This window comes from Arvicanthis niloticus, chromosome 16 (assembly GCF_011762505.2).
Source record: "Arvicanthis niloticus isolate mArvNil1 chromosome 16, mArvNil1.pat.X, whole genome shotgun sequence".
In the NCBI taxonomy this organism is placed as follows: domain Eukaryota; kingdom Metazoa; phylum Chordata; class Mammalia; order Rodentia; family Muridae; genus Arvicanthis; species Arvicanthis niloticus.
Genome location: NC_047673.1, coordinates 62291549 through 62319417, shown reverse-complemented (window position 1 = coordinate 62319417; position 27869 = coordinate 62291549). Strand labels below are relative to the sequence as shown.

Genomic DNA, 27869 nt, shown 5'->3' with positions numbered 1-27869 from the left:
TCAATTCATTATGTATACATTTATTTATTAAAGGTATTGTTTGAACACTTATAATGTTCTACATATTAATGATTACAGCAATAAAAATAATTATTGTCTATGATTCCATGGAAACAAATATTAAAAATAAATATTCAAAGATGTGATAAACAACATGGAAAGTTTAAGAGACTCTACTTTAGGAAGAGTGCACTGGGAAGGTGTTTTATAGAAGCTGATGTGTTTAAGCTGAGGCCTAAAGAGTAGGAGGAACCCAACAAGCAGAAGAAGGGCCTTGGGGGAGGTGTAAGTCTCTGACGGAAGAGCTAAAAGGTCACAGAGGTCAAATAGAGAATGGGGAGAGTGAAGTTAGCAAAGTCTGGGGATGTGCCAGACCATCCAGGGCCATGGACTCTGGCTTTCACTCTGGGTGTAATGAGGAGTCTGCAAGGGTACCAGCAGTCAATAGAAAGAGTGGGTCTATACTAAGGACATTGTTCTGGTTGTCTTTTAGACCATGGGTTATGGGGAGATAAGAGCAAAATTAGAAGAGATGTTTAGAGGTGTTAGGAGTACCCCAGGTTCCAGACAGGAGGAATGGAGATATGACGATGATCTACAAGTTGAAAAGACAGAGGTCTGTTTAATATATCTTGGAGGTAGAGTCTGAAGGGCTTGGTGATGTAGTCACTGTAGTCACGGATGGCTCAGATTCCTGTCGTGAGCAATGGAACCAATGTATTGCTATCCTCCTCTTATTTTTGGCTATGAGATTAAAGGTCCAAGAACATAGGAAACATCCCAGGAGGCCTGCCTAAGTAAATGATTTGTCAGGGCATGAGTGTGGGTACATCCAATGCCAGACGTGACACATTTAACCAAACACCATGCTCTCTCTACAGCCAATCACATCCTGCTGCCTTCTAGAAGGAGAAATGATTACTTGCTGAATCATAGTCTGTCCATCAAAACTCTGTTATCAGAGAGAAAGCAGCACGTAGGTGTGTTATCCAAAGCAGGATTCGTCCTAGATTTGATTCGAAAGTAGTTTTGGGGTTATGTACTACAGATCTTGCTACTCCTGAAGCATCTGACGTTTGTATGAAGGATCAATTCTGAATTGATAACCCTAGATATCCGGATTCCATTGCCAGTTGAAAATCAGGCTTCTTTTCTGTTCTCTTCCAAGGGATCAGTAGATGTGTTCCTCTTGGATTTCTTTAAAGTCTCTCAACAACTTGATGTCCTTAAGAGTATTCAGCCTAGGAGAAACGGGCTTATTTTATGAGGAGAGAAATGAAGTAGATTAATAGAGAGATCAGAGCCATACTCTTCCCTCTATGGCTGCAGAGAGGACATGAGAACCCTGATATAGATGGTAGGGCTATTGATGGCATGAGGCAGGGTTACATTAAACAAATAAGTAGGTTAATTATAATAGGTAGTCCCAATACAGGATAAGTTAAAATGTTCTCTATTTAGTTATTTATGTATCTGTGTGTGTGTGTGTGTGTGTGTGTGTGTGTGTGTGCTTGTAATGACAGCACTCCCAGGGCCCAAGGCAGGAGGAATGTTTAGCCACAAGCCTAGCTTTAGTTTCGGTGAGAGGCACTGTTTTGTGGGAGTAAGTGGAGAATGGTAGAGCCGGGCACTGGATGGGATTGTTCCCATCCACACACACATGAGCACAAACCACACACATACATTACACACATATGTGCAGACATACAAAATAAAAGAAGATAAAGCAGTCATGCATTTACCTCTCTGGAGTGATTAACTATGGAGTAAATTGTCATGGAGTCATTTTTTATAGGTTTTGGGATTTTAATTTCCTGTAAACAAACAAACAAACAAGTCATATGCATTTGGTTCACACAGAGACAAAGAGGTCTATGCATGCAAATATTTGGGAAAAGGCAGTGTGACAGAAAAAAGAAGAAAAGAAAAGAAAAAGAAAGAGAAAAAGAAAGAAAGAAAGAAAGAAAGAAAGAAGAAAGAAAGAAGAAAGAAGGGAAGAAAGAGCCATGTCAAGAGGAGCTGGGGACCAATCTCTACCAGTTCAAACCTATGATATTTTAGCAACATTCTCCAAGAAACAGAAAAGCAACCTAAATAGAATATCAACGTCCCAGCAATGCAAAGAAAGGTTCCAGCCAGAGAACAACAGAAAGGCAGAGTTATGTGGAGGAATTAAAAACATTCTTGTCTTGTGTCTTAGTCTTTACTAGCTATAACTGGAGCCACTTACTTTGCCTGCTCCATTTATCCCTGTTATTCTAATGGCCTAGTCACCATGTTTAGTGGGAAACCAGAAGGATATAGGAACTCCCAGTTTTAAGAATGGCTCTCTCCTGAACCACCAACCAGAGAGCATGCATCTAGGATCTGGGCCCCATACATATATGTAACCGATGTGCAGCTTGGTCTTCATATGGGACCTCTAACAGCAGGAGCAGGGGCAGTCTCTGACTTTATCTCTCTTTGGATCCCTTTCCCCTAACTGGGCTGCTGTGTCTAGCCACAATAGGAGAAGATGCACCTAGTCCTACTGCAACTTGATATGCCAAGGCTGGTTGATACCCATGGGAGGCCTCTCCTTCTCTGATAGAAAGGGAGGGGCGTTGGGGGTTAGAGTGAGAGGGTGGGACTGAGAGGAGAGGAGGGAGGAGAAGCTGTGATTAGGATGTAAAATAAATTAATTAATGAAATAAATAAATTAATGAACAAAAGGAAAGAAAAACAAACAAAATGAATGGCTCTCTGGATACACAACGTAGTAGTAACAACAGAAACCCCCAGGTCCTAGATGAATCTGTACATACATTTTGATATTTAAGATGAATGAAGGAATATTTAGAGAATAATTTAGACTCCATAGGCTGATGAATGGGCTGGTGATCTCTGTTTTGGGTTGTTGGTGAGCATGCTCCCAGTGGGAATTGGGAAAGGTAAATGGGCAAAATGTGTGAATGCCCCTCAGTGTCCTCTCCTTTAGGAGCTTACTCCACAAAGCCTGTGATGGCTGGGCCAGAGATGTTTGCTTGGGAATCCAAGACTTCTAGGTGGGCCATTGCTTTGCTTCTATTATTTCGAGAATTATTTATCAGAAGACTTGAGAATTGGCTCCCCAGTCTTTCTAGTTATTTAGAAAAGTGCCCCTACAACTGGCTCATGCATGGGTAGTGAGGACCCTGGTGCTTGACCAAGGCCATCCTACTATGTGGAAGTTCTCTTCTGTAGTTCATCCCCTTTCTTGTGGCGGAGTTGTGATATTTGCCCCTTCTCTCTTGAGACACTACTCTAAGCTCTCATAGAACCCCACTTCCTGGATGACACCTCCTCCTAGCTTATAATCTCCTCTGTTCTAGTCAGGTGTGGCAAGGGAAAAGGAGAGGCTCTAATTTGTATTTTCTTTAAATTTTTTTTTATCAAATCATAATTTTTACTTTTTCACACAGGGGTTATAAACACAAAAAGGCAGGATGTGGGGAAGGGGTGTACAGGAGTGTAGGTGTTCAGGGGGAGTACAGATATCTTTCATAACAGGGTATCAGCTAGGTGAAGGTTCAGGGGACAGGTCACTATGACTCTGCCTATGATTCACTTGTCCTTATCTAAGTTGGTACTATCTGCCAAGGTCACCTATCTACAAGATCTATGACTACTCAGGCTGGTAAATTTCCACCAAAGCTGCCTGTTTACAATATCTTATAGCTATCTGTTTCAGTGGTTTTCCACAGAGACCCAAGACTTTGTGTTAGCAGGCATGTATGTCAAGCCTATTGCTGATTTTAGGCCTATGGCTGATTTTAGGCCTTCAGTGTACAAGCAGGGCTGCTCCTGACATCTCCTCCCGTCTCCTTCTCCAAGTATAGAAAGGCCGTGGCAATTCTAATCTTGCGAAGGTGGAGATAGAGGCCTGACCTCTAGTAATTAAAGGGGACCTTGTAATGGCTCTGGTCCTCCTGTCGTTGTCCAGTGAGGCATGAGGGCCATACCAGTCCCGATGTCTTTTTCCTAGAGAGGGGATACTTTTGACATCAACCCCTATGCAGTCAGGCTTGTCCCTCAGGAAACCCAGAAAGATATTTTTGACTTATATTCCCTTGCAGTGCTTAGCCTCATAGCCTAAGCAAGAATTCAGATCACCAGTCAGAGGGGGTTCTGGGTGGACCCTCTCTGCTTATAGAGGCGGAAATCCCCTCTTTTAGGTAGGGTAGAGATGGGTTTTAGGAACACCCTGGATAGAGTGACAACCTCATCTTGAGTCTCTAGGAGATGCTAATTGGCTAAGATCTTATTTTAAGCTCTCCACAAAAGAATTTAAGTCTCTGTTTAATATTCTCAAGAGAGATGCAAATCCTAATTTCCCTCAACAATTAATTGATAAAAGAGGAGTAATTTTACAAAAAGTAGAAGAAGCTATTATAAATTGATATATAGATTGATTAGTTGTTGGCTGTTTTATAACAGTCCTTTGATAAAAGAGATTATTAACATAGATTTATATTTCTTTAACTACTGTCTTCATGACTCTCTGAGGGTGGAAGGAGCAGCTGCTGGCAGTTCTGCCCTGATTTTACAAGAACTCTGAAAATTTGGCTTTAAAAACAAAAAAGGGGGAACTGTACTCTTCCAGAAGGAGTCTCCCAGAAATACTCTCCATCATGCCTTGTTCACTTTTAATTTTCTAAATCTGAAAGCTCATGGCAAATCGGCTGCTGACTGCCTCTGGCATCATTAAGACCAATAAAAACTATGCCACAGGTATGTGAAAGAAACCTCTTACCCTTAAATGGAATGGCCCGGACTCAGTTCTCATATGGGGCTGAGGATTGATATGCCTGTTTGATACCACAGAAGGCACAGCTAAATGGCTTCCAAAAAGATTAATGAAATAAATACATACTCCCACAAAGCCAGGCCCAATTATAAATAAGATGAATAACAATTGACATCCAGGGAAAAGAAATCTCCCCGAGAATTCCCTTCTTTTTCCTTTCCAGGTAATAATGAGTCACCCATGGTGTCTGCTCTTAGAAGTTCTAATCCTGATGCTGGCCTCTGGACTTATACTACTCAGACCTTCAATGGGCCTTTGACAAGGACATCAAACAGCTAGAGATTTACATCACTAATCTGAAGAAATCCCTCGTTTTGCTATCTGAAGTGATCTCCAAAAATTTCAAAGGACTTTATTGGACTTGATTTACTCTTTTACAATAGAAAAGACTGTATACAGCTCTAGACTGTGTACAACCCTTAAAGAAGAATGTTGCTTTTACATAGACAAGACAGGGATGGTTAAAGAGAGCATGAAAAAGGTCAGAGAAGGCCTTGAGAAAAGACAGAGAGAGAAAGAGAAAGATGAGAGCTGGTACAAGAATTGGTTTTCAACCTCTTCATGGTTGTCAACCCTACTTCCTTCCATCTTGGGACCATTAATTGGGTTATTTTTGCTTTTTTTTTTTTTTTTTTTTTTTTTTTTTTGTCCCAGGGCCTTAAATAGGCTGACTAATTTTGTGAAACAACAAATAGGTAATCTGGTAGCAAAACCTGTTTAGATACAATATCATATGTTAGCTATGGAGGATCTAATTTGTATTTTCAAGCATGTTACGGCTCCCCTAAAGCACAAAGACCTACTGATGCATTAAGCAGACAGAGAACACTGGGAAGCGAATGAGGGTAAGCATTAACTTAGAGACCATGGGGGCAGAGACTGGGTAGACGGCCTTGTGGTTGCCTTCTCCAGTAGCGAAGGTTGATGATTATAGTGACATGCTTGGGAGGAATTACAACAACAACAACAACAACAGAGAACAGAGCTGAGAGGACTTACCTGCATTGGACGAGTGACTTGTGCATATACCGTGTTCCCTGGAGAGCCTGGAGTATCTGTGTTCTGGGAGGAATCTATGGTTAACATACACACACAAAAGGTACAGCTGTCAGTGGAAGGGCTGGGCAACTCTTCAGGGGACCTTGGGTCTTTCTGGTCTCTAGAGCACCCTCTCTCCCAGTGCAGTTGCTTCAAGCTTGACCCCCTTTTAAGGACTCTCTTCTCCACCTTCCAGTCTTTGGAGTCCAGCGCTAAATGAGAGCTACCATACGGTCTATTTCTAACCTCGTTTCTTGGGTGAGGGTGTGGGTGCTATTCTTCTGATTCAGAGTCTCAGTGACTCCCTCATGTCAACACACTTGAAGGACTAAATGCCACAGTCTGTGAGAACTCTGGAGACAGTTTGCACAGCTCCGTCTGACAGTTTTGACAATTTTAGAGATGAGGAATTTTGGGCTCACGGGTAGCTTAGTGGACTTGTACAGAGTTGCTTAGGTAGCAGAGGGAAAGGAGCTCGATTGCAAGTCTTCAGACCTCTGACCTCATGCCCTCTCTTCAACAACGGTACCTTGAAACTTTCACCCACGGGACAAGATTCAGAAAATGAGCCTGTATCCACATCTCTTCTTACAGTGTCTGTTCACTGTTTCAACCTTGGCTGAGTCTCAGTAGTTTCAGAGCCTAGTTTTTGAGTGTTTCATGCTCAAAGTGACAGTTCATGAATGGTCCATGGACCCTTTCCTCCAGGACTTGTGTTTTCCAGCAGAAAGGAAGTTAGTGATCATGACCTTGCTATAGAAATGTGTGATACCCCTCACATGCTTGGGAGGAATGCTATCGGTCTTGTCATTACAAGCCAGCCTTTCTGATACCACAGGGTCCAGCTGAATAGTGATGGTTACTGGCCAGCCGCTTTTCTCTTTCATTAACCCTTCCTGTCTGCTTTACGTTTTGTAGTTAAAAGGCTGCATACTCACCTGGATGTTGGCTAGCCAAAGGAAGAGAACCTGGGAAATGAAAGCAGGAAGGTGGAATGCATGAGTTCAGTGAGAGAATATTTCCTCCATCCCTCTCCACCAGGCATCTTTCCAAGGATGCAGGCAACAGGTCCCAAATGAAGGGCAGGTGAGCGAGTGGATTCTGAGGCTGGGTCCTGTTTTTCTCAGTAGGACACCTCCCTTGAAATATTAACAGATGCTTGACCACACACCAGGGTTCATTCCAATGAACTAATTTAGCCAGAGGTTGTGTCCATCCTCCCTTGACCCTTGTCAACCAGAGGCCCCAGACTCTAAATAACTGCAGTCTAACAGATGATAGAAGAAAGCAGAAGGAAAACTTACCTCTTTTTCTCTTCCAAACATATATGCCCACGCACACAAAGATGGGTACAATTATAGCCGGGATTAAAATTATAGTTGTAAGCTGTACTGTATTCCAGTGTGGATTAGTTAAAACACCTGAAAAGAAGAATTAAAAAAAAAAAGAAGTGGAACTTCTTAGGGTGCATAGAATTTTGGCTCCTTTGAGTTTGTTTCAGAGTATCTCTTCAGGCTCTTCTGGGCTGTCTATAGAGGCTGGGTACAGTCATTTCTACTCCTAGTCTGGGGGTTTGTCAGACTTTCTGAGAGGCAGGACAGGTAGGGCCTGGCTGAGGTGGGAGAAAGCCATCCTGACTCCTGAGGCCTTGCTCTTGTAAGAGGACTTGGGGAGGGAAAGAAGAAGCTTAACAGAGGCAGGGAGTTTTTGAGCTTGCTTGTTCCTATCTGCAGCATATGGCTGCTCGGCTGCCACTGTCCAGGCAGTCATGTAGGCTGTGAATCCACGCTATGACACTATCCAGCTGCTTAAGGCTCCCAGGAAGACCCAAGGTGGGTGTTACCTTCGCAGAGACTCTGGGTAGAGACAGAGACTGACAAATTGCTGACAGCATTCTTGGCTCTACAGATGTAAGTCTGGTCACCGGAATTCCTCAGGTCCCAAGAGATAGTAACATTTGGTTCCCCTAGAGAGAAGTTTCCTGTCGCTTGCCAGTCAATTGAGACAGTCTGATTTGGATCCTTCACAATGCAGGCCAGGTGTATCTGGCAGGTCCCATTCTCTAGCAGGAGAGTATGGTTGGCAATTTCTAAGTTACTCAGTCGTTCTACGTAAAGAGAAAAGACCTTAGTTAAGGGCACGTGACTTTGCTGGTCAACCTGTGAAAAACATCTCTAACCTCCCTGTCTTTTTGTTTGATGGGTTTATGTGTGTATATGGTAGTATGTGTGCATGAGGGTACAGGGACATGCTCACATGCATGTGGAGGTCAGAGGTTGGTGCTAGGTGTTTTCCTCTGTTACTCCTCACCTTATTCTTTGGGACAGGGTCTCTCACTGAACTTACCATTGGTTAAAAATAGCTGGTCAACAAACTCCAGGGGTTTTTCTGTCTCTTCTTCCCTACTTGCTAGGATCACAGATGCTTGTCACCATTTCCAGACTTTTATATGGATTTTGAGAACTGATGTTCGGCCTTCTCGAGGGACGCTCTTTGAGTGCAGAAGAGCTTTGTTTCCTGCTCTGAATGGCTCTTCCTCCAGATATCTGCATGGTTTATTCTCTTAAAACCAATAGAGTTTGCCTCAAATGTTATGTTTTCAATAGAGGCCTATTATGACCACTTCCTATAAAATGATTCCTTGGGCCTGGTACATACCTGGTGATAGAGCACTTGTGCAGCTTGCTCAGAGGCCTAGTTTTGGTCTGTAGCACCACGTCTCTTGCCCTGTCCCTTGACACCTGACGCTCCATGCCTTTTCCTTAGCACTCACAGCACACTGTAAGTGTATTTATTTATTTGTTGGGTTTTTTTTTTTTTGAGACTGGGTCTCTATGCAAAACTCCAGCTCTCCTGGGACTCACTATGTAAATTAATCTTGTCTTAAACTCACAGAGTTCCACCTGCCTCTGCTTCCAGAACGCTGAGATTAAAGGTGTGCACATGACCTTTAATCTCATGACCAGCAACATTTAGTTAATTTAACTATTTTTTTTCTCTCTCTGGTATAGTGTGATATGGTGTGTGTGTGTGTGTGTGTGTGTGTGTGTGTGTGTGTCTATGTGGACGATAATGCCACAGTATGCATATGAAGGTCAGAAGACAACTTGTGGGAGTCAGTTCTCTCCTTCCACCTGGGGCCTGGAAATCAAATTCAGCTCATTAGGTTTGGTACCAAGCACCTTTACCTACTGGGCCATCTCACTGCCCTTGGGTGGCCAATTTAATTCTTGGATCTCCTGTAAAATATTCCATGGCATCTCTGAACATCTCCAGTAGCTAGATTTTTCATGGTTTAGATTAATATAGTATCTTATTATTGTTTCTATAATTTTTTTTAATATTAGGGAGGTAGACCTATTAATTTGAGACAGTCTGTCAAGGTAGCCAAGACTGACCTCAAACTCTTGATCCTCCTGCATCAACTTCCCACATGTTGGGTTTATTATAGATGTGTATCATCCCTCCAGTTAGAAAGCAGTTTTTTGATCAATGATCAACATAAGACATCTGGAGAAAATACTGTTAGAAGTAACCTTGATAGAAACAGTTTCCAATTAAGTTTTCTATTAGTTTTTCTGTTAATTGGCTCACCCGTGCAGAGTACTTTCTAAGGCGACACCTCTGATAAGTCAGCTGAATCTCCGTGTAAAGTGAGATAGGTCAATTACGTAGGAAGTGCCACTGCCTGTTATCTCTGAGACTGTGACTACAGCTATGCTCTGCAGATAGGACTGTGCACACTCATCTCGGAGAGCTTTTGTAAGGAGTGTGATAGATACCTAACTGTGTGTGTGAATAGTGTCATTAAGCATTTGGCGTCCACTAACTACATTTCTGGTTGAAAGGGAAAGTGAGGTGACTGGTGTAGGGAGCCACAGGACACAGTTTCTAACTCAGCTCTGTTGCTATTTAGCTGTGTAATGTTACCGAAACGCTTTACTTCTGGACTTCATAATGATGCCAAATGCCATCATCTTTATCACTAGGCTACAGTGCACTCTTGTAGGCACACACAATTGAAATTTGGATTTTTTTTTAAAAAAAGTTTGTACATGATTAAATGCTTCATTTAGACTCACCAAAGACCCTCAGAGTATATTTGAGGACGATCACTTCAGAGTCCGCTGTGGTGATTTGTGCAGTGTATGATCCTGCGTCTGCCAATGTAAGGTTGTTGACTTGCAGGGAATAGGACTGGGTGATGCTCAGTCTCTTCTTCTTTGGATCAGCATTAATGATTTGTGCTCTTTTAGGCTCATTTAGGTGGATGGCGAAGATTGTAGTGACACGTGATGCTTCTCCTTGGAAACTCCAGATGATGACACTGGCCGTCTTTCCTGCAGGAAGCTCAAGAGGAAGAAGTGCAGACTCCCCAAGAATGCCATTCATTAGCCAGTGGTCTGAGCTGCCTTGTGAAACTTCACTCCCTGTAAACACAGAAGGAACGGGCTAAAGAGCTGTCTCAAACAATCTCCTTCTATCCCTAGATCCTCTCTCTTAATTCTGCCAGTCTGTTTAAGCTCTTTGGAAGAAGGCCAGAGATGTGATGAAGAAAGAAGAAGCAGGGAGGTGTGTTCAGAAATATTGCAGTGAACAATTACACTCCCAGTGGCTCCACCTCAAGCAAAGTATCTGGTAGACTTTGCTAATGGGCAATTGATTCAGCTAAATGATCCTAACTCATGGTCGCCTTCTACCCTGTGACCTGTGTGTCGCCTTCTTACTTTTGTCACCTCAGCCTTTGAAATCTTTTGACAACAATCTGTGAGGGAAAATGAAACTATATTGACCCCTTGGCACAAACTCCAATAATTGCAAGGCTTTGCTGATGGTAGGACTGTCACAGCCAGTCATTTATGGGGTACTTAATGTCTGTCTATTATGTACCATGCTTGTGCAATGCAGAGAGCCAGTAACGGGTTTACTGCTTACACAGTTTTTCACAGGCATTATTTCATTTGAGGGTTATAACTGTCCGTGAGATAGATAAAAAACAATATCTGTTTATGGATAAAGATATAGAGAGGTTAACCAACTTTCCTTGGTTGTGCAGCTTAAAACTAGCAGAGCCAGGATTCAAACTTAAGCTTTAAAAAATGTGTATAGGTGTTTTGCTTGCATGCATGTCTGTGTACCCCATGCTTGGTGCCTACAAAGGACAGAAAAGGGAGCTGGAGTCCCTGGAACTGGAGTCACAGTAAGACAGAAGTGAGTTACTGTGTTGGTGCTGGAATCAAATCTAAGTCCTGTGAGAGAGCAGCCCCTGCTCTTAGCTGTTGAGTCTTCTCTCCAGCCCCATTGTTACAAGTCTGTAAGAGGATGTTCCTTTAAGTGCCTAAGTTCTTAGCACACATTACTCTGCTTTCTAGGGTTTACTTGTTTAACTACCCATGTTACAGTTATTCCTGTATAGCTGGCACTTATCACTTAGTACTTTGCTGTATCTGACAAATGGTATGATCTGTGGAGATGTTTGACTATCAGTCAACAAATCACCATGACTGTGACTTCAACTTTTTTGGAGTCTCTTATTTTCCAAGGAAGAGTTGCAGTTGTGTGTGTGGTTGCAGGGTGGCACCAGAACTGTGCCTCAGGCTTCCTGACACTTGCTCAGCTCTTCCATGAGCCTGCAAGTCTGCTCTCTTTCCTGAATTGCTATATCATTACCAGGCACACCAGTGTTGCCGTCAAACATCCTCTTTTCCCACCAGTCTTTTGACACATGGCTATTTGTCATTTTGACCTCTCTTTCCTCTCAGAGTCATGTGAGTAAAACATAACAAGCAAAATCTTGAGTCCAAAAGGTGCCCCCAAGTAGTATTTCATTTACTTAAAATTAAAATCAAGCAAGACAAATCTGTACCGTCAGGAATCAGGAGGATGCTTACCTTTGGGAAGGAAGGAGGGGCAGTGAGTAAGAGGCACCCTAAGGGGAATTTAGGGCATTGATAATAGTGTTCTTTGTCTTCATTGGTCTGTGTGTATACACAGGTGTTAGCTCAATTCATTGAGCTAATAACTCAGAGTTTGTAGTTTCTCTTTGCATTTAATAAAAATAATCATAGCAATAACAGCAAAATCAAACCTAAAAACTCATTATATTGACCTATAAAGGACAAAGATGATGTGGACAGTTTCTTCTTCCAGTACAATCCCTATGGCTGCCTTCCTATTCAATTCGCTCCAACTCGGGCATTTCTTCAGCTGTCTCTGCACTTGTACGTCCCTGGAATATACTTCTTCCAGGCAAACATGTGGCCAACCCCTTTGCCTGCACAATGCCTTCAATGCAAATGTTTCTTTCGGCGATATCTTCTGAGACCACTCTTTCCTCACCACTAACCCCCCTACCCATTCCTGTGACACACTCTCTGTTGGATTTATTTTTATCTACGGCAATCACCATACTTTATAAATTTGTGGAGAAGATTTGTTGTTGTTTTGTTCTGTTTTTGTTTTGCTCTCTTTACTAGAAGTGTGAGCGCCACACAGAGAAGGGTTTTGTCTCTTTTATCGCTACTGTGAACACCCTTAAACAGTGCCTGGCACAAAGTGAGCCTCAGATGAGCTCATGGTGACTGAGCAGACACATCCCTAGTCCTCCTCTCAGAAAGTCTTCATCCAGGGTGTTAACTTCACCTTCTCTGAATAAAGACACTGGGCTTATTTTCTCAGTGGCCATAGGACTCACCAGAAACGCTTGTCACACGGACTAGCATATTCCTTTCAGTTCTCTTAATTTTATAGATCAAAATTATTGGTGTGTGTGTATGTGTGGTTTTGAGACAAGGTCTTATATGTAGCCCAGGGTAGCCTCAACCTGGCACTCTTTTGCCTTAGACTCCTGAGACCTAGAATTATGGACATGTATTACTAGGATTGGATTATTAGTTTATTCAAAAAGCTTAAATGTATCCTATTTACTTAGTTCTGTGCTAATTGAATGGGTAAAACTTTAGAAATCATGGCACCAGATCATATCCTTGGTCCTCCTTCATATGCCTGCTTCTGGTGTGGATCTGGGAGATGCATATGTTGTATGTATGAACAAGATAGTTCTGATTTGCTGGTCTACTATCCAATGGCGAAGCCTGAAAGGTGAATGAGTAGCTATGGTGTGGTGGGTAGGGCCCTGGCTTGGGATGAGGTCTGCCTCTGCATTTTCCTAGTACGGCTACTGTGCCGTCTATGTCGTGTGCTCTTCTCCTTTGTTATAATCATGGCATCATCTCCTCCTTTTCTTGCTAAGTGAGAGCAGGTAGAAAGCTTGTTTCCCATGTATTCTTATTGCTCAGCACAGTTTTAAGTCAATAACTAATGAGCTGATGGAGGTGTGTCCGCGCTCCACGGAGGCATCAATAGTGAGTGACGGGCCAGAGACAGTTATCCATGAGCAAGCCGCAAGATGAGATGTTACAGGAAGATTTTAAATAGCAACAGGGACTTTTCCATTGCTCAATGACTTGTAACTTTCCTAGGTGACTCTGCTTTCTTTGCACTGCTGTCACTTGTGTCTGAAAAGCTCCTCCCTTTCATTTTCACACAGCAAGCTGTTACTTATCTATGAAGAAGCGCTGAAATGCCAATTTGCCTCTGCTTATATTTGTGGAAATTTTCACTGGTGCAGGGGAAGGAGAAGGGAGCTTGTGTTAAGGACAGCGAGGTGCACAGACATAAAGAACATAAGGGAGTAGCAGTTTCCTGCAGGTCTAGAACAAAATAATGACAAAACCAGATGTGAACCAACATGCTTATGGTGTGTGAAGATCAGAAGTTACTGCACAGGCTCAAAAGACTACCAGGTGTCATGGCTTGACCCAGAGGAAATACAAATTTGTTTTTCCTTGATTGGGCACTGATGCTTTTTATTACACTGGGCCAACATCTTTAGCTTGGATACTGATGCTCTGGGGCATCCAATTGCTCTGCTGGCAGTAAATGTGGAAGAGTAGAGCCAGCATAGAAGAGTAGGAGTTGGAAAGATGCTCTATGGTGGCTGTGGCTGTGGCAGGCTACTTGGTGTCGGGACGGGGCATGAAGAAAGCATTCCTTTGTGACTCTATGGACCATTTGGACTATGGAGAAGGTGCTGATATTCTCTGGTGTTTTCAAATCAGGGAACATTGTACTTATACATTTTATGTTCCACCCAACAAATGGCATGTTTCTGAGAACATGAACGTCTGGTTTAGCCTTTTATTTCTGTAGGAGCTGCTTCAGGGTTCTCAGTGAAAGCTACACAGACTGAGATCAGAATGTAGAAAGTCTTAAAGGGTCACTTGAGCAGTGAAGATTGACTTTGTAAGGTATTGGTGAATGGTACTTTGGAGAAGTAGAGAAGTTTGTGGAAACAGTGTTCTGAGAAGGATAAGGCAGAGGTAGGCATAAGATGGCTCTGAAAAAGAGTGAAAAGTCAGAAGAAACTGAAACCATCTAACCTAGAGGGATGGCTTGTGTATGTTCATAGCCAAAGGGGACACAGTGGGCTGTTTTACATCCCAGACAATTAGTTCAGAAAGAAAGTGGAGGCTGATTTATCAGGCGATTTGATAGAAAGGAAGAGAAACCTAGGGAAGACCTTTTCTGGGCAGGTGGGATGGAGGAGAGGTGATCATTAGGATGGTAAGGGGCCTTAATAAATTTACAGAAAAGGGGAACAGTGCATGGCTTTAAAGAAATGGCAAAAAAAAAAAAAAAAAGAGAATATTTCAAACATAGGGGAGGAAGCCAGAGTAGGGCTCAGGAGCACAAATGGGGTGTCAGTTTTGAATGGAGGTGGGTCTTTTCTGCTAGAGAGTTATAGGTGAAGGAAGAGATTTAGACACCTCATACAGCTTGATCTCAAAGTTACAAGATTAATTGATCTGACAGGTCCTGAAGGAAGATATTCTTGGCTCATTCTCACAACTATCAAAAAACACATATTTCTGAAGGTCTTAGGAACCGAGACACTGCTCAGTAGCAAAATTAGAGTTAGGAAATAGCAATGAATATAGATTTATGGTTGCTAAGAGCATCAGAAATATGTAGTTTTCAATCATTATAACCCACAAGTTCAGAACTTCTTCTAGACTGAATATGGAGAAATCCTCAATAAAACACCAACAAAATGGAACCAAACAATATACCATGAGGTTATACATCATGACTAAATGAAACTTATCTCAAAAATGTCAGAACAGTTAAACACGGAAAACAATTTAAATTAACATGATAATACATGGATATTAACTAAATGAAGAAAAAAAGATGTTATTTCATTTGTTATAGAAAAAGCATTTGAGAAAACCCAATACTCTCTGAGACTCTAAGAATGAAAAGGGAACATCTTTAACTTGACAAAAGGCATTTATGACACCCTGCAGCTGACATTCTACTTAATATGTGTGCTGGACAGTTTTATGCCAACTTGACATAAGCTGAAGTCACCTGAGAAGAGGAAAGCCACAATTGAGAAAACACCTCTATGACAGGCATAGAGGCAGGCTTGTAGAGCCTCTTCTTAATTAGTGACTGAGGGGGGAAGGACAAGCCCATTGTAGGTGGTGCCATCACTGGATTGGTGGTCCTGGGTTCTATAAAAAAGCAGGCTGAGAAAACCAGTACGCAGCACCCCTCCATGGCCTCTGTATCAGTTCCTGCCTCTAGGTTCTAGTTGTGTGTGAGTTCCTGTCCTGACTTCCTTTGATGGTGAACAGTGATATGGAAGTATAAGCCTAATAAACTTTTCTCCTCAACCTGCTGTTTAGTCATGGTGTTTCATCTTAGCAACAGAAACCCTAAGACAATATGCAAAACTGAACGGCTGAGAGAAGATGACATCCAGCCCACCACTTCTACTCAGTGTTGTTCTAGAAGTTCTAGCCAGAGCAACTAGGCAAGAAAAAGACACAAAACCCATATCAATTGTAACAAACAAACAAACAAACAAACAAAGGATTCCTGCTCATAGATGCTATGGTTATATAAACAGAACTTCCTAAAGAATCTACCAAAGTAGGGCACCTGGGAGGCAAAAGCAAGTGAATCTCTGTGAGTTCAAGGCTAGCCTGGTCTACATAGTTCCAGAATAGCCAGGGCTATGTAGAGTAACTCTGTCTCAACAAGCAAGCAAGCAAGCAAGCAAGCAAGCAAACAAACAAACCCCAACAAAAACTAGTTTGTGTTTGTCTACACTAACAATGAAGAACAATCTAGAAAAGAAATGAAGGAAACAAATTCCACTTACATAGTATCCAAAAGAATAACATAGCTGGGGGTACACAGATTAGTACCAACCTTAGTCAGAGAAACTTCCTCTGTTGTGGGCAGAAGTTAAAGCAATGACTCAAAAAGGTGAGACCCAAAGGGTAAGAATAAGTGACGCTTGAGTGCCCATCCCTAAATAGGACATCTATGTCAACCCTACAGGCTCAGGAAACATTAGGGAAGCTGATGTGGAGGGAATAGAAGAGATAGAGACTGGGGAGGGAGGCCATGAAACACTGTTTTATAGATGACATCGCAGCATCACTCATGAACTCACAACAGCTATGGACACTTGCAGAAGGTCAAGCCAAGAAAATCAGTCAACATTCCAGCAGGCAGCTGTGTTACAGAAACAACACCACCTCACAAAAACGGCTCAGTGCCAGACACAGATACCCCATATGAGTTATTGGTCAGGGAGGCTCTAGTGGTGCTCAAACACACAGGCTATTGTTCTTGGTTGCCCATCATAAGGACATGGTAAGACCGTATTGCTGAAAGTGCCACTCAATTTGGATCAGACATAGAGAAATAAATCTCTAACTTACCAGGACACTCTCTTCCTGCTGGCTAACTTACATAGTACCAGAAGGTGCTATGCAAGCACAAGGGGAGAAAAGATATCAATGGTCCCTCCCAGTGCTGGACCCTAGATGCTAAAACACTTGCATTTTCGTAAGATATGCCTTCTGGTTCAATAGTGGCATAAAAGTTATGGGGGTAACTACCTACTTTCAAATGAGATGTAAGGCCTTCTCCACAGGAAGGACTTTGTACTGTAACCTGGTCAAAAGCCTTTGATGGTTTAAATCATAGGCTCTGGGCAAGAAAGAGGGAACCTACTATTGATGTTTTGCTAAAAGCTCAAGCAATCAAACTGCGTTCTAAACATTTGCGTTTAGCGATTCGTGCTGCTCTCAGCTTTGGTCTTTTTGCAGCAGGTAGTTAATGTAGAGACTCATAACTGGCCAAGGTACTGGGCATAAATAACTCTGAGTGCTCAATTGTGAGTGGGTAACTTATATCAGCTTCTTACCTTCCAAGGTCCAGGGAACTTCAAAGAAGAGGGAGAGAAAAGAATGCCAGAGCTGGCAGACAAGAGGAGAGCTGTGACATACTGACTTGTAGACCCCAAAGGGGTGCTGTATACATCAACTCACAGTAACCATGGCTTCCTGCATAAGGGAAGTTTCACCCACATCAGAGAGGCTGATGGCAGCTGATGGCTGCTGATGGAGAGGAGTCACTCACTTATTTGCAATGAGCAGCACTAATTGGACTCAGAGGGTCATTAATGGCAACCTAAATAGAAGAAGAAGAAGGAGGAGGAGGAGGAGGAAGGAGGAGGAGGAGAAGGAGGAGGAGGAGAAGGAGGAGGAGGAGAAGGAGGAGGAGGAAGAGGGGGAGGGGGAGGGGAAGACAGGGGGAGGGGGAGGAGGAGGAGAAGGAGGACAAGAAGAGAATGACGTGAAGCTGAGAGGGAGGTACATGAGGTGAGAGTCCTATGGGGAATTGGAGAAAGTGGTGAATGGATGTGATCAATGTTCATTGTATAAGATGTATGAAACTTTCAAAGAAAATAAAAGTTTCTGTACAACAAATGAGCCAATTAATCAAATATCAAGGCAGCTTTCATAATGGAAGAAAATCTTTATCAGCTATATATCTTAACAGAAGATTAATATCTAGAATATGCAAAGAACCAAAAAAAAAAAACCCCATAAAACAAAAAGAAACAAACCTAAACATCAAAAATCAAACAACCTAATCAAAAATGGGCTGTTGAAGAAAACATAGAATTTTCAAAAGAAGAAATAAAGAATATTAATATCTTTAAAAAGTATTCAATATTCTCAAATCAAAACTATCTTAAGATTCCATCTCACATTAATCAGAATGGCCAACATAAAGAATACAAATGATTGGGAATTCTGGTGAAGATGTGGGGAACAAGGAAGCCGTGTCTGCAGTTCGTAGGAATGTTCTGGTATACTGTGGAGTGGAAGTTCTTCAAAAAGCTAACAACAGAACGGTCACATGATCCAGCACTTCCATTCCTGGGTACATACCCAAGGATTCCACATCCTACTATAGATAACCTATCCAACTATGCTCACTGATGCTCTGTTCACAGTAGCTATAAAATGGAGTCACCCTAGATGACCATGAATATAGGAATCATACAAATGTCATACATATATATGTTGGGAGCTTTATTCAGATATTAAAGGAAAATGAAGTTATAAAAATTTCAGGAAAATATGTGGAACTAGAACTTTCTGAATGAAATCACCAAGACCTAGGAAGGCAAATGCCACATGTTCTCACTTATAGGTAAGATCCTGGCTTCAAATTTTAATTTTCTTATTTTTTGTTTTTAAGCTGAAAGAAGTTGATGCTAAGTAATTGTTCAAGTCCATTTACTAAACCAAAATTTTCAGCTATAAAACAATAAACTCTAGGCAACTAAATATTTCCAAATGTGAAATGTTAAAGAATTAGTTGCTATCCTTATGCTAAAATTAAAACATATATAAATAAATAAAAATTAAAAAGGGGGAAAGATGTTGGGACAAATGGATATGCAGATACAAAAGAATGAAGCTAAATTCCTACCTCTCACCCTAACTTAAACTATATCTGGGTGTGATGGCTCATGTTTTGGTCTCAGCATTAGGAAGGAAGCCGAGTCAGGACAATCTCTATAAGTTCCAGGTCAGCCTGGTCTATATAGCAAGTTCCAGGCCAGCCAAGACTACAAGTGAGTCTCAGTCTCAACAAAACAAAACAAAACAAAACAAAACAAAACAACCTCAAACTATGTCAAGTATATGTAAGAGTTAAATCTATAAAACTTGTAGAAGAAAACATAAATGCTGGGCTGGGGCGTAGCTCAGTGGCAGTGCACTTGCTTAGTACCCATAATGCTCTAGACTTGAGCTACTGCCAACAAACAACCATGGGGTCAATACTAATGACCTTGAATTTGAGAATGAATTTTTAGATATGCCACAAAACCCAGAAGAAATGAAAGAAAAAAAAAAAACCCAGGTACATTCTATTACATCAAAACATAAAAGAATGTGTATCAAAGGATGTAAGGTTATGGTATCTTAGCAGCAGAACCTTAACATTCTCTTAGATGAGACACACCAGGCCAGCCATTGTATGCTTTCATTTAGTTGATCCATGGACACAGAAAGTCAACATGGGGTTGACTAGGAGATGGGGACAGGAAGAAGTGGGAAAATGGGAGCTGAATACAGCTTTTTCCCCTTCCTTCTGATGGGCTTCCTCGGGCCTCGAACACGAACTCTACCACTGAGTTACATCCTCAGGCTAAGAGTTTCTTTTTAGGTGATGGATATTTTAAAAACAATAGATGTGACAGTTGCAGAACACATGCTATGTGAATTTTGTCTTAAAAACAAACAAAACAAACAAACAAACAAACAAACAAACAAAGAAAGGTCTTAGTGTGCGTAAAGGAAGCTACTGATCTAGATCTGGAGTCAGGGCCTCAAACTGAGAGGCATGAGGCTTGTGAGGCTAGAGGTCACAGTGGGGACAGAACAGAGCTGAACGATAGAAAGTCACGTGTCTTTGAGCATAACAACAAGATGTAAAACAGCACTCGGTCTTTGAACATGCAGTTGGTTGTTACAAAGAAGGTAACGGTTCTTAGGGAAGTTATCAGACCACAATCTGTTAGCAGTAGAACCCCTCACACTTTTGACTCAAGAAATTCCAGGACCATGGCTGCAGAGGTCCTTCAGTGACAGAATGATAGCATGCTTGAGGCTCTAGTTTGGATTCTTAGCTGCAAAATAAATGAAAGAAGGAAAAAGAGATGGGGGGGGGGTGCGGGGAGGGGGAGGGAGATTTCACAGCCAGCCCACAGGTTTTCCCTTTATCTATACGTGCAGCCCCAGTTCTCCCCTGGGCCTCTGAGCACCTGTATCTGTTTCCTTCAGACTCGCCTAGAGAATTAGTTCTAATTTTCGCTGGCACCTGTTTCAGTGTGACTGCACTTTAGAGCCTTGCTACTCAAGGTGTGGTCCCACGGACAGGTAACAGCAACATCACCTGGGGCTTTGTTAGAAATGCAGAGTCAGAGCTTCCTCTCTCAGAGCTGTATTCTAATAAAATCCTCAAGCTATGTATATATTAATGTTTGACAAATTCCTTTGTTAGAAAGAAGCCATGGAGGAATGGCTGAGATTCACCAGGGCGCTTGGTTTCATTTATAGCCATTGTTTTGCTAGGTAGGGTTTTTCCATTTTGGTTTGCTGTGCAGCACAATTGGTCTCAGCATCCTAAACTGGGATTAAAAACATGCGCCATCATACCTGGATGTCAGGCTAGTTTCAGAAAAACGATTTTTGTTAGGATGTATTAATTATATGTAGTAATTGGTTTCATATATGTAGATATTTTAGTGTTTTTTTTTTTTTTTTTTTTTTTTTTTTTTTTTTTTTTTTTTTTTTTTTTTTTTTTTTGGTTTTCGAGACAAGGTTTCTCTGTATAGCCCTGGCTATCCTGGAACTCACTCTGTAGACCAGGCTGGCCTCGAACTCAGAAATCTGCCTGCCTCTGCCTCCCAAGTGCTGGGATTAAAGGCGTGCGCCACCACCGCCTGGCCTCTATTTTGGTCTTATTTACCCTTGTTATTTTCTCTTGACCCTTTTCCATGCCTTTTGATCTCCTTCTTCTGCGTTAATCTAGTCTTACACTTTCTTTTTTTTCTTTTTTTTTCTCTGATAAGCCAATGAGTTACTTAGGGTTACTTATAGGATCATGGGTAAGAGGCTATGTACAGAGGCAAGGGCATCTTACAAGTGGCCACAGTAGGAAAATGACTCTCCCTCCCCAGTCAACCATTAGGCATGTATAAGGGCCTGATTGGTCTCTTCCACCTTCAAGCCAGGATGTTGTTAGGCCTAATCTTGTGCAGGTAATCACAGCTGCTGTGTGTTGAAGAGTGTAACTGCCACGTCACATGGTGGGTTAGTTTTGCCTCCAAGGGAATGAAGGGGGCTGGGGTGATGCATAGTTGGCAGTTTGCTTGCCACGAAAGCAGAGCCATCTGAGTTCAGATCCCAGCAGCCGAGTAAAAATCAAAGTGGACTGATCTATTGCTCTAATCTCAGCACTGGGGAAGGAGGAGGTTCCCTGGGGCTGACTGGTCAGTCAGCCCAGCCAAACGAACAAGCTTCAAGTTCTTTGAGAGTCCCATCTCAAAAACTAAAGGCAGAGAAGCAGTCTTGAAAGATACACAATGGGTGTCCACCTCTTCTTGCCTCACACATTTGTAAACACACGGAGCAAGTAAGCACCGGACATGCACACAAACGTTTTTTCAACATGGTTTATCTTTGAGCTGAGATTCTTAAATGGAATCAGGATGTGTCTCACCTACCTGAAAACTTGTGGTGAGTGGATTATCCTCTCCTTCCTCTCAGAGAGCATCTCTTTGTCCTGCATACTTGCCCCAGGGGTCTTGTCTTCCCTTAGTCCCTCTGAACTCCTCCTCCTATGTTTTCATCTCCCTCCCAATCTTCTTTATTAAAATCCTTCCCTATTTAACTTCTCAGATCATTTCAAATATTCCAGAAAGTTCTTTCTCACCACCCAGTCCAGAGAGGTTCTTTTATTTTTGGTTCCCCTGCTTAGTTCTACCCTGGAGCCAGACTCTCCACTTTCCACCCTGGTAACCACAGTTCCGCTCTAGTGAGGGGTTTTTGGCCACCTGCATCTATCTCTGACAGATGCAGTCAACTGAGTTCTCTTCTTTATACCCATCCCCCACAGCTGTGTGGCAGTGAACTGTTACTTAGGTTCTGTTGTCCTCTTCTGTCCACGTCTGCAGACGGGGACTGAGCCTGATATGTCACAGTCTTGCTATAAGAAGAATCCTCAGAGATGCAGAGGAGGGACACCCAGAAATTATCCAGTTTTATAGAGGTAAAAAAGTGAGGTTAAAAACTCAGGTTGCTGGCTGGGATCAGGCTGAGACGTGGCAACATGGATGGATGGGAGTAAAAGAATTCTCATCTTTTTCTGAACCTTCTATGCACCTCCCAAAAATTCTGTCCTCATTCCTCATCCTCCTGGTCTGATGTAGTCTCTGTTCTCAGCTTTGTGCCTCAGTTTCCACCTGCTTTCAGGAAATCTCCTCTTGGCCATTGTATAGATAACAAATAGATACAAGAAGGAACTGACCTTCCTCCCATGGCTGCCCCTCTACCCTAACTCTGTCCTCTCTTTGACTGTCCTGCCTACGATGTGACATTATGTTCTCCCTCCTCTCCCTTTGCTTACGTCCTAAGCCAGTGCACATTTTACTTGCTTATAGTTTATCTTCCCTGCCAAGACGTTACTTCCACAAGAACAGAAATTGTGCTGACTTAGTTCCTGAAACTCCTACAGTGCCAGGCATTCAGTAGTCACTCAATGAATGGTTAACAAATGACTCAATGAATCTTGTTTTCTTTTTATTTCTGTTGTCAGTTTGTCTAGTTAGTTCCGTATCTGCAGCATGTCTTGACTTGTGTGTGTGCATGTGTGTTACTGACAGTTTTAGTCAAGTGATTTGTTTTTATTTTTTATTGTTTTTTTTTTTTCAGCCTCCTGATGCCTAATAGAATTTTGGCAAGTTATTTAAATCATCTTAGTCTAAGTTCCTTGTAGCTATTAATAGGATAAATTTACAAGCACGTTATGAGACATCTAAATGTAATGCATGTTTAATAACTAGTTCATTTTCTGGAATAAAATAAATGCTAGCTATTGTTTTTTTTTTTTTTTTTTTTCAGTGAAGTCCCTCAGGAATAGGTCTGTGTTAGCAGCCTTTGCTTGATCTCCTCTTCTAGAACACTACACTTCACCCTCTGAGTTCTCATACACAGTGTAAGCCTTTCTTCTCTCCATGTAACAGATAGCAGGAAGAAGAAGCAGGCTCCGTCAGTCCCTTCCTAATTGCATTCATTGTATAAAAGCATTGCTGGGCTTTCAATATGTGAGTGAAGAGTGAAGCTTGGAAAAGATAAGGAATCCCCCTGAAGTCACACAGTAGCACAATAGTTAAATTGTAGAAGATTCCCCCCCCCCCCAACTTATTTTTGTACTACAACATGCTGGCTACGAACAGTCCTGACTTACAAAGACTCATTTTCAATACCCCAGAAAACACCTCCCTTCCTTTTGGCCCCAGCTGAAGTGTTTGCTCTAAATCACGGCAGTATGAGGGAAGCAGTTTGCTAGGACCACGGTGAACTTCCTAAGTCTGAATCGAGAACCTGGCATTCAGCCTGATCGAGATGAGCAAGGCGTCCTAAAGAAGGAAGTAACTCAGCGACTACATCAGTTTCCACGGACATTTTTACCTGAGCCGAGGCAGAAGACAAGTGGAAACAGCCAGACCATCCTCTGATGGGCCGAGTCGGGTGCTGGAGCCCTTGAGACAGCCATTCTCTCTTAAGCTTGTCGCTGAGACTTCCCGTTCCCCTAGTGAGGAGAGCTCTTCCTCTATGATAGCAAACCTTTGGCTATCTGTGATTAACTTCGCACTTTGCTTACAAGAATATCTTGCATAAGCTAAGATTCTTAGCAGTAGGGAACATTAAGCCTGAACAGGCCATCTCTTGTAATCAGAAAAGAGGTGGAGGAACTGGGACACCAACCCAGCCACAAAACCGTCTACCTATGATTTGTCTTGCCAGCAAGATATGCTAGGGTAAAGGTGGTACAGAAATTGTGGGCGTGGCCAATCAATGACTGGTCCATCTTTAGACCTATGCCACAACGGAGAGCCCACCCCTGACACTGTGTGGAGAGCCACGAAGCAGAGGCTGGATAGCCCAGAGATACAATGGCAAAACAAACAAACAAACAATAGAACAAAACAAATCTGCAACACTTGTAGACAGGAGCCTAGCCCAGTTGTCCTCAGAGGTTTCACCCAGCAACTGATGGAAACGGATGTAGCGACCCATAGGCAAACATCCGGCAGAGTTCAGGCAGAGTTCGGAGAATCTTGCAGAGGAGGTGGAGGAAGGATTGTAGGAGCCAGAGGGGTCAAGGACACCTCAAGAAAACCTACAGAATCAATTAACCTGGGCTCATAGGGTGCTCTCAGAGACTGAAGTGACAATCAGGGACCCTGCACTGTTCTGACCTAGGCGCTCTGCATACATGTTATGGTTTTGTAGCTTGATCTTGTAGCAGGACTCCCAGCAGTGGGAGAGCGGCCATCTCTGACTCTTGCCTGCTTTTCTGACTCTTCCTCCTACTGGGTTGCCTAGTCCATATGAGGGGAGGTGCCTAGTTTTTATTGCAACTTGACATACCTTGTTTGCTTGATAGCCCAGAGAGGCCTGCCCTTTCCCGAGGTGAAAAAGAAGAGAAGTGGTTGGTGGAGGAGTGCTGGGGCGGGGGAGTGGATGGGGGATGAGGGGAAAGACTGGGAGGGGAGGAAGAAGGGAAACTTCTGTCAGGGGTGTAATATATGAGAGAAGAATAAATTGAAAAATAAAGGAGATATCTTGAATAATTTCAACTTAAAATTTTTGGAAAGACTTAGATTGTGGCATATCTGTGCACTTGAGAAAATGTTCACGTTGTCTGTGTCATCTTCTATAATGTCTGTCAGATCTTACTGGTTTATAATGTTGTTCAGTTGTTTTTTTTTTTTTTTCCACTTCCTGTGGTTCTGACCTCAAAAGATTCAGATGCTGGAGGCTTGGTCTCCAGTGTGTTGATGCACTTTTAATGTAGTGGCACCTTTGAGAAGGGTCCTAGTGGGAAGCTATTAGGTCATTGATGATGCTCTGAGAGTGGGTTGTCAGGTATGCAAATGCCTTTGAACCACCCCTACGCCTACAGATAACCCTTCATCCATGCACCTGTAAGTAACCCCAATGAACTAATCTGGACTTGTGCGGGCTGTTTCTTTGTTTTGTTCTCTGTCCTATCTGAGGTGACTAGAGATACGGGTTCAAATCTCCCCAGGGGGAAAAAAGTCACAATTGGTGCCTGAATTGAGAGAAGCAAAACAAAGTTGAGTCTGAGAGGAGGGGTCACATGACCCAGGCTATGGGTAAGACACAGGTAATAGTGAATGATCCAGCCTAAGGTGGAACATCCATGCGGCAATCCTTATATAATTACTGTTCTCTGATGCTATGAGACTTTGTGCCTCCTTGCTGTAGTGGCAGTTGTGTGTCTGATATGAATAAGACATGCAACTGAAGCTGAACATCTCTGAGGGGAAACCCAGGGTGGCTGTCTTCCTCTATGGTATATGGTTGCATATCCCCTTTATGAATGTGTCCTGTGATTCATGAACAGGAATGCCCCAAGGAGGAGGATGAACTAGAGAATCTGTTGTAATTTCTGAAAGTGCAATATGGCATGTGATTATGAGCAGGTCATGGAAATAGTTTCTTGGTCTCCACCATCTGCCTTAAGAGGTATAACTGAGGCTGAGATTTCTGCCCAGAAGGAATTGCCAGCAAGAGGGAGGAATTACAATAGAATAGACACACAGATGTCTCCTCCATATTACCTCCTGATGTGGCAGGAAACGAGGGAAAAGGAGGATACTGACTTCTCCTCCCCCCTCCTTTTCTCCTACCCCTTCTCTCTTCTCCTCCTCTCTTTTTTTTTTAGTTGGTGAAAAAGAATTCATTAATCCTCTGCTAGGGAGCCGTTCCTGGAACCCAGAAATTTTGGCCCCTGAGAATAATCAGACAGGGAGGAGTGAGGAGACGGGGTGGAAATGATAGAAGATAGCCCTCAGGCCCAACGTTTAATATATAAGAAGAAAAAAAAAAGTGATTTGGTACGGAGATAAAAGCCTTAGTAATTTCTCAGCACAGGAAGCTATGCTAGTCAGGGGATGTTTTGCCCTTAAACTGCCTCAATTGGGAGAGACTTTTAACTAAGCAACAGAAGAACTCAAAGCGTGGCTTAGGAGGCCATGGGGCTTGATAGGAGGCAGATAGGATCAGCTTGAGAAGCAGAGAGATGGAGCGGTATTCCTGATTCTTCTCACTCTCAGGCACAGGCTGCATAGCTTGAGGCAATGTAAGGGAAACATTCCCAATGAACTGGCTTCTATGAATGATTAGTGATGCCTTACTACTACTGGCTGTGATCAATGGCTTCTATGAACGATTAGTGATGCCTTACTATCACTACATGACTAGAAGGGACTCAAGGGACTAGAAGACAATAAAGGAATGGTAGACATTGTCAAGAGAACTGTGTGTGCAAGACAAGGTGTTTGATGCCCAGGTTAGCAGGTCAGATGGGACTCTGTTCACAGAAGAGATAAAAACATTGTCTCAGCAGGCATTCTGGGACTGGTATAGGGCAAGTGGCTTTGCTGAGTCTGACATCGCATCACGACCTTCACAAAATTTGATACACCATAATGGACCTGACTACAAACTGTGTCTAAACGGTACTAAGGAATTTAGGAAGGGATTAGAAAAAGGGGAATCTGGGCTGGTGAGATGGTCCAGTGGGTAACGATGCTTGCTGCCAAGCCTGATGACCTGAGTCCCAGACCTGGTATCCACATGATAGAAGGACAGAAATGACTGTTGGCCTACACATGCACACAATGTCACAGCATCCATCCACTCCCAAACAAACAAACAAATATGATTTTAAAAAAGAGAGAGGAAAGCAGATGTAGACAAAAGCCTGAGTGACAGTTCACAGAAGGGATGAAAGGAGGAGTGATTGACAGGTCAGTAAAAGTGGAAACGTTTGTGCTAGGACTGGCAGTTATTCCCCAGTATCTTGTGTCCCTGCAGGAAAGGGTACTGGGTCTAGAGATTGTTCAGGACAGAGTTCTTTTAGAAATCAGGGGTGGTTATGGAAGTGGTGGCCAAGGACGCAGTCTGAAACGTGTATGGTGGAGGAAGCTGGCTCAGGTCGTGGGTCTGATGAATGACAGCACTGGCATGTTTTCTCTTGTCCAGGGCAGAGTATCCCAGACCAGCCTCATGGAGCTATCAGGGTTGGGTAGATTCCAATGAGGATACTGAATGACATGTAGATTATAATGATCATTGATTGTAAAATCCCAATAAGGTGGCACCCCCATCCGTGTAGCTAAATTGCATTTTGAAAAAACAGTTGTCACAAGTGATGGTTTTTTTCATGCTGTATCACTAATTTAAAAAATATCTCTTTAGATTGAATTCCAAGACCAATTAGCATTTGCTTAGAAGAGACAGCAATGGACCTTCAGAGGCCCTGCCCTCTCTCTATAAAAGGCTTTATTAGGTAATGGTAAACTTTGTGTGTTTTACAGATTTGGAAAAGTCTGGAAGAACAGTAAAAATAGAAGTTAAAAAAATTGAAAGAATGCATCCTGAGTGGGTGGGAAAAGGCACCTCGAGGAACAGAAAGTTGTTGGGTTAAACAAATACGAGTGTCAGGAGTAGATTGCCTCTCAAGCAATTCTTGGCCAGGAAGGTCCATGAGACCCCATAGAATCTAAGCTGTTGTCATTGCTACATGTCAGATCTTGATGCCAAGTTTCTACAACTGAAAACACAGTATGCTTTGGTTGCAAGAGGCTAAGAAATCAAATTTGGACTAAGTTGAAAGTTCATTTCTTGTTGGCTAGCTTTTATAGTGCTTGAAGGAATTAAGTAGGATTGTGAAGGAGAATTGGGACCAACAGTCCTGCTTGGCTATGGATCTTGTGTGGTATACTATTGACATGCCAGTCAGAATG

At 42.5% G+C, this 27869-nt stretch overlaps 1 protein-coding gene and 1 long non-coding RNA gene across 4 annotated transcripts in view; one reads left to right on the top strand and one right to left on the bottom strand.

Annotated features, from left to right (window-relative positions):
• Positions 1 to 23823, bottom strand: Slamf6 (SLAM family member 6). Of its 3 annotated transcripts, none has more exons than XM_076914494.1 (8): positions 23500 to 23823; positions 9946 to 10293; positions 7707 to 7970; positions 7168 to 7284; positions 6802 to 6831; positions 5825 to 5898; positions 1743 to 1814; positions 1 to 1255 (listed from the first exon to the last, which is right to left on the bottom strand). In XM_076914494.1, the coding sequence occupies exons 1-8, from the start codon at positions 23582 to 23584 to the stop codon at positions 1172 to 1174; spliced, it is 1074 nt and encodes a 357-aa protein (XP_076770609.1). In that variant the 5' UTR covers positions 23585 to 23823; the 3' UTR covers positions 1 to 1171. The 3 variants fall into 3 exon arrangements, with proteins under 3 accessions (XP_076770609.1, XP_034376004.1, XP_076770610.1); XM_034520113.2 differs by having other exon boundaries at positions 1 to 1241; XM_076914495.1 differs by lacking the exon at positions 23500 to 23823 and adding an exon at positions 21534 to 21690.
• Positions 21716 to 27869, top strand: part of LOC143434734 (uncharacterized) — a 22765-nt gene continuing 16611 nt past the window's right edge. The window contains exon 1 of the long non-coding RNA XR_013104464.1: positions 21716 to 22078. This is a non-coding gene — a long non-coding RNA (uncharacterized LOC143434734). The remainder of the gene's footprint in view (positions 22079 to 27869) is intronic.

Excerpts from the sequence above, each read along its gene's own strand:
- Slamf6 (XM_076914494.1), bottom strand. The coding sequence starts at position 23,584 with ATGGCTGTCTCAAGGGCTCCAGCACCCGACTCGGCCCATCAGAGGATG. Across the intron at positions 7,971-9,945 it reads ATATACTCTGAGGGTCTTTG|AACGACTGAGTAACTTAGAA; the intron begins GTGAGTCTAAAT and ends CTCTTTACGTAG. Across the intron at positions 6,832-7,167 it reads TGTTTGGAAGAGAAAAAGAG|GTTCTCTTCCTTTGGCTAGC; the intron begins GTAAGTTTTCCT and ends TTCATTTCCCAG.